At 42.5% G+C, this 6,584-nt stretch overlaps 2 protein-coding genes across 4 annotated transcripts in view; one reads left to right on the forward strand and one right to left on the reverse strand.

The window, feature by feature from the left end:
• The window catches only part of LOC116690673 (uncharacterized), a 6,155-nt gene extending 776 nt beyond the window's left edge, over nucleotides 1-5,379 (reverse strand). Inside the window, exons 1-5 of one of the 2 annotated variants that reach the window (XM_032517781.1) lie at nucleotides 4,724-5,379; nucleotides 2,503-2,644; nucleotides 1,509-1,547; nucleotides 803-949; nucleotides 25-256 (exon numbers count right to left, since the gene is read on the reverse strand). In XM_032517781.1, coding sequence (XP_032373672.1) covers nucleotides 45-256; nucleotides 803-949; nucleotides 1,509-1,547; nucleotides 2,503-2,644; nucleotides 4,724-4,807 — 624 coding nt within the window. In that variant the 5' untranslated portion in view covers nucleotides 4,808-5,379 and the 3' untranslated portion in view covers nucleotides 25-44. Of the gene's footprint in view, nucleotides 1-6; nucleotides 257-802; nucleotides 950-1,508; nucleotides 1,548-2,502; nucleotides 2,645-4,723 lie in introns of those variants that run through there. The other variant, XM_032517780.1, reaches the window with a different exon arrangement.
• A 338-nt stretch (nucleotides 5,380-5,717) lies between these two features.
• rnf144b (ring finger protein 144B) overlaps nucleotides 5,718-6,584 on the forward strand; it is a 20,489-nt gene continuing 19,622 nt past the window's right edge. The window contains exon 1 of one of the 2 annotated variants that reach the window (XM_032517775.1): nucleotides 5,718-5,739. The gene's annotated coding sequence lies outside the window, so the exon portion shown is untranslated. Of the gene's footprint in view, nucleotides 5,740-6,186; nucleotides 6,554-6,584 lie in introns of those variants that run through there. The other variant, XM_032517773.1, reaches the window with a different exon arrangement.

Raw genomic sequence — 6,584 nt, forward strand, 5'->3', positions numbered from 1 at the left:
TGTGTGTGTGTGTGTGTGTGTGTACGCTCCTTGTGGCCAAAGCTTCACACACGCAGTACTTCCGTGTCAGTGGAGTAGGTTTGCTCGGCGTGCATGTAGTTGTTGTCTCCGATGATGACACAGTTGAGACGGGAGCTGTGGATGTTGATGCTCCGAGGCTGGGCGGAGGGAAGGGGGGGAGGAGGGGGAGGAGGAGGGGGAGCAGAGGTCTGTGCTGCCCCCTGCTGTCCACGGCTGCAGCTGCACCTCGCCGGATCTGTAACACAACAACAAATGAGATGTTTTTACTTCTCATGCATAGGGCAGTGTTTTCCCTAGCTTTGTGGAAGACAAGACGTTTTATTAAAAAATAAATGCAATTTCCCCATATGTTTTGTCTCTTTGTGTGGTTTTGCATCTCTTTGCAGTCGTGTTGTGTCTCTTTTTTGTCATTTTTAACGGCGACTACATCATAAACAGTTTCCGGCTAAACATACCAGCAGAAAATTCATGTTATGTACTTATTTACAAGTGTAATAAATGTCAGACTGACTGACTGACATGTGATGTGCATTCTTTTTTAGAAAACAATCAGGTTTTAGAAATGTCTCATGATATATTGTCTCTAGAAATGGATTGTTCAACTTTAGTTTTTTCTTAAAGATGTAAAAGAAAATTGCAATACTCAATACTATTGAATCACAACACAAATCCAATCAGCACCCATGTGTTGTTAAAGAATCAAATCAGGACAAAAGCATATCGACAAAAGTGCTTTAAATTCCTCGAAATTTCTATAAAATCAGGTTTGGCTGTTCCTCACCATGCCGTCGGCGCTCAGGTTCCTGCATTAGAGGCTGACTTTCAGCCACCGCAGATCGGTAGGCGTCGTTCCCGATGACGCAGTCGATCAAGGTGGAGTTGCTGATGTTCACAATCAAAATGGTAGATGGTGGATTCTGAAGCGCCACTGTTTATGAGTGGGCGAGGGAGACAAAGGGGAAAAAGGAAGAGAATGTGAGAATGGGAAGTTGTTGTTCCCAAGTGATGTAATAACAGAAATGCGTCACAATCGCAAAGTTCCTGAACATTTTGCTGACAGCCTCAATGAAAGGCAAAAGCAAATAAAGTGGTTGAGGTTATTCTGTGGCAAACAAACTGCCAACAATGCTGCATGAACACTGATTTACTCAGTCCACAGATGAGGTTCAAGTTATTCTTATTCATGTAAAACATGTCAACAGATTAGTTTGTACAAGCAGCTACTGTACATAAAAAGATGATAAAAGCACTGTTATGTTTCAAGAATTCAAAGGTTGATTTGTCACATTGACCAGCAACATAATGAAATGCAATGTGGCAAGTTCAGGATGGCGTACAAGGCTAGTAAAAAATGAGAATAAGAAAAAAGAAATTGTAAGAAAACAGACCAACAAAAGAAACAAACCAAGAGATTTGAGGAATGAACGTATAAAGATCCTGAACGGTTTATTGTTACAACAGAATTAAACATGAACAGTTGAACTTACATTGTGTAGTTTGATCCCCTGTAGGTTGATGAGGTTCACCTGTAAAGATAGTGAACATGACATTCGTTACTCTTTTGGCACACATGTTACCAATTTAGCAAGACTGAAAAGTCTACAGACATGCTAGTGGCTCTGTTAAGCTGTCCCTATATGTGCTTAGTCTCGCTTTGCCAGACCTTCCTCCACAGCGCTGCAAAGGAGGGTCTGGCTAGTCCACACAGAGTTCTGGGATGGGAGAAAAACATGTTTATTGGTATTTCTTGTAAACCAATCAAAATCATCTTTGGCGGCACAAAATAGCCTCAGGGAGGATGTGTTCAAAAGTTGTTTTAGTCGTGCAAAAGAAAACTCAGATTGGACAGCTAGCTGTCTGGATTTACCCTGCTGAGATCTGAGGACCAGGTAACCATAGTCCCTCAGATTGGACAGATAGTCTACTAGCTGTCTGGATTTACCCTGCTGAGATCTGAGGACCAGGTAACCATAGTCCTCAGATTGGACAGATAGTCTAGCTACTGTCTGGATTTACCCTGCAGAGATCTGAGGACCAGGTAACCATAGTCCTCAGATTGGACAGATATCTAGCTAGCTGTCTGGATTTACCCTGCAGAATCTGAGGACCAGTAACCATAGTCCTCAGATTGGACAGATAGTCTAGCTAGCTGTCTGGATTTACCCTGCAGAAGAGGACGTACCATAGGATAGATGGACACGATAGTCGCCTCATATTGGCAGATAGTCAAGCGTACGGTCCGGAGTTACCCTGCAGAGATCTGAGGACCAGGTAACCATAGTCCTCAGAAATCCACCCGAGTTTAGAACGGCAACACAAAGAAAGTGGAAGGTAACAGACATTTGGCCAAAAAGAGTGACATCCGGGAAAATTTCCGGCAGCAACGGAGCAATCCCGGAAGTGGAACGTTGTGGATATAGACTATATGCATGGAAGCAAGATAAGCTTAATAACATTGATGTTAAAGAAATTATTTTTTACCTGGACAGCATGTGACCTTTTCACACAGCAGAGTATCTAAGGGGCAGCAGAACATCTGGCAGGCTGTTCTGCAGCTCTTCTGCACCACCCTCTGCACCACCTGGACCAGTCTCTGTATGTTGGAGGCTTTACAAGTCATCACCTAAAAAAGGAGAAAAGAGGACAGAAATCCCCCTAGCTTCAAAATCTCCCACATAACTTATAGTCTGAGTAGGCGTTTGTGTGAAAACAACAGCTAGACCACCTGGTGCTCAGCTAGGTTTTTACAAAGTAGGTCATGTACTGGGGACTTTTCTTCTATCACTGGAACTATGTTGGAGCCAAACGTTTGTTCATAAAAACATATTAAGTTATCATAGAGAGGCTAAATAGTCTTAAAAACACACTTTCAGATTTGTTAAAGCTTTAATAAAGCAAACACACCCCTAAAGGTTCTCTAAAGGTGGCCTAAAGTAAAATATTTTGGAACCTTCGGCCAACCTTCTGGAACGTTCTTTTGAGGTTGTTTTTGATGAACTTTTAAAGAACGATTAGGGAATGTTACCTAAGGTTTTTTTTTTGTTTGTTTTTTAACTTTAGCTATATTAGACCAGGGGCCTGTTGCACGAAAGTAGAATAAAGATATCCAGGATAAATGAAAAAGCGCAGCTTGACTTAGTGTGACCTCTATCCCGGCTTATCGGTTCACGTTTCCGAGCCAGGATGAACAGTGTGGCTATGTCAAGCCAGGTGGAGATAGCCGGGAAGTGCACGTTCACGGCTTTCTCAAATAGACCACGGTATCGATCACAGATTTACTGATCAAGTAAGAAGACGCATGCGCCAAATGTTTCACCCAATGAGCAGCAGCTTCTAATGGACAGTAACGAGGAGGGGAAGAATATGGAAAAAGGGAAATACGGCTCTTATCAAACGGAGAGAAAAAGCCCAACATAGCGGACCCTACTGAATGTGTGGGGGTTTAAAAATATCTACTTTGCCTCAAAAGAGAGCAGAGGGAACTAATGTTCCTCGGGAAATGGACCCTACGGACTTTAGGCTCAATTTCAAACCCTTATTCACAACGTGAGAACATGTTTTACAACCATGCACAAATCTTTATAAGATATTCCTAATTCTTTGTACAATTAATGTTCATACAGAACAATCAGAAAGGGACAACAACTAGAAAAAAAAGTAAGTGACTTCAATACACGCTGTGAGCATATGTAAAACAATATTCTGTTTTTGTATTCTTCTGACAAGTACCGCAAACCATAAAAGATTAAGAAGCATTGTGGTTTTCCCGGTGTGATGAATGATAACTACACTTTATACGTACAAAGGCCATGTTTTAGTCGGTGATGTGAGACTTATTGAGAAGATTATGGAACCAAATAAGCTATAATAAAAAAAAAACTTAGGCCCTTTTAAGGAGTAACACAAACTACCTCTTATTAGAGAAGGACAAGCAACAAGAAAATGAAATCATGAATGTTTGGTCTCGACCAGTCTGCCTATCGCTACATTAATATGTCACACTTATCTCCGGAGCGCGTCGTAGAAACCGAAGCTTAGACCACGGACGCTGCGCTGCTCATCTCTACTTTTACAGAGAGAGGTGACACTGACGCGATGCACAGTCTGCCACCGGCCACCCGGCCACCGGGCAGCGGCCACCGGCCACCGGCCACGCGCCGGCCACCGGGCAGCGGCCACCGGGCAGCGGCCGCACGCCAGCCTCGACACACTACCGTCCCACCGGGAAAAGTCCCACTCCGCATCAGGGTGCCAGTGCAACCATTTCTAACATCTAACAACTGTAGTAGGGTTTAAATCAAACTCGCGACAACAATAGTGACAAGTAGGCTAATGCATGTTAATAAAAATAAAGCAGAACACATGCAGAAGACAATAACTGTTAAACACGTTTATTTGGGATCAGACGGCAGCTGATTTGACACATGAGACCCCAGGATTAATCTTAGCCTGGCTCTTACCTGCTCTGACCAGGCTATGCGCAAAGAATAAATCTCCATGGTTACTTGGCTGGGCTTAATCAATCTGGTTTCGTGCAACCGAGTCGAAGCTAAATTCCTCCAGATACCTTGAGTATCCGCGCTTAAATCCCTTATCCTAGTTTCGTGCAACAGGCCCCAGGTCTGGACCACACCTAATACCTCTGGTACAAATGGGGAAATCATTAAGCAGGTGTCGGGGGAATATAAAAGAAAAATCTTACCTGGTTGAACGGCGTTTTTTCTACCACTTTTAACTTGCTGTCATTGAAGCGACTCGGAGCTAGGGGGTCAGAGTCGTCCATCATTCGAACGGCAGGATTATAATTTGAAAAGCGACTGACAACAACTGATATAGGCAAACAAAATTATCGAGGAAAGCCCCAGTGCACTGGAATTTCCGCCTCACGAGGCCGGCTTCTCTTGAAGTCCCTTCATGTCCTTTTGATAGCGTGGGAGTGTACGTCACTTTGTGTGTTTTGGACCTGCAAACGCTTGCACGAGACTGAGTTTGTTTGTAGTTTCGCTTTGCCAGACCCTCGGTTAAAGGACTTTCAGTGTTTGCCAGTGACTGACGCAACAATAATACTGCAACTACAATTTAATATTAGATGATGTGACATATTTACTTCAGACAGTTATCTTCTGAAGTTTGGACACATTAGCTATTTTTCTTTTTGTCGCTGTTGGTTTCTTCACTAGCTCTGCTCTGGTGCTTTCAATGCACCTCGTATATTCTTAATTCCAAATAAAGCTACCCTACGTTATACTGCACAATATGTTAGGATTAATAAAACAAATGGATGTAAGCAAAACTAGAGCAGTTATTTAGTCTACATGCTGTTTGGACATGCAAGGCTTTCCCCCAAGACACAAGGCTCATGAAAAATAAAACATAATTTCTAGTTTCTTGCTTTCACCAAGGAAACAGGTGTTTGTGTCTCGGAAGTTGGCTGTAGGGACCGATGTTTACGTTTAATTTTTTTCATCAAGTAAGTACTTTTAATTTTATAATACTTGTATTATTGTTTTTGCATGTATCTTTTAAATAATAAGAACACTTTCTATACTTTAATTTTACTTTTTATAATTTTTTTTAACGTATATTTCTATTATTATTTTATTATATTTTATTACAGTTTTTGACGTCACACACACATTAACAACAATGGCGACCCCTGTTGGAGCTGTAGACGCCGGTGATTAACGCAGAGAAATTGAAATAAATATATATAAACAGGTAATGTAAAGTAATTCTTCACATTGTAATCTAAACAATGCACATACGATTGTGTACTACTACAATTTATGTTTATTAAATGAAGCCCGAAATATGTCACAGGCTAAAAAACGCTAGTATCAGCTAGCGCTAGCTTAGGTCACCGCTAGGTAGCCGCTAGCTAACACTGGCTAGAAGGGTTTGTCGTGACTTTGAACGCTACCAAGTCGTAATTTACGGTCTAAAAACTGTGTCTGGAACGCAGCATAAGTCAGGCAAGTTAAATAACTGAAATGACGTGTAAACGCTTTATAGGCCTACTTCTCTTTTAACTTGATTTTTTTAACAGTAGGCCTATTATTTATTTATGAATTTCTGGTAACCATTTACTATTGTCATAGGGTTCCCATAGGCTTCCTTGTAGTCGTTCCTGAGCCGCTCACACCGTGACTACCATATTTCCGACTGCGCCTGAAAGCAGCATGAATACAGTAAAATAACCAGCAGGAGTAGTCAAGAGTGGACCTCAGCAAAGAGCAGCCTCAGCTTCCTGGATGGAAACGAAACGCAGGAGCTGAGCAGACACATTAGCTAATACACACAGGACAGACAGGAGCGAGCAGGACGACCAAACATGTTTTTAGTTTTTTCTTTAAACCCGGTGCGTGTGTATGAGAGGCGGTAACGGAGTGCCAGTGGAATTAGGCGGTGACAGCAGAGGTTATCAGGCTATAACAGCCCACTGTATCAACACATGTGTCCGTGCCATAGTACGAGCACTGCGGCTGTGGATCTGGACTCAGGCAGCTCCTACACCCAGTGGTCCACAGACAAGGTAGGTCCCCCCCCCCCCACTCTCTCTCCTC

The sequence above is a fragment of the Etheostoma spectabile genome, chromosome 6 (assembly GCF_008692095.1).
Source record: "Etheostoma spectabile isolate EspeVRDwgs_2016 chromosome 6, UIUC_Espe_1.0, whole genome shotgun sequence".
In the NCBI taxonomy this organism is placed as follows: Eukaryota; Metazoa; Chordata; class Actinopteri; order Perciformes; family Percidae; genus Etheostoma; species Etheostoma spectabile.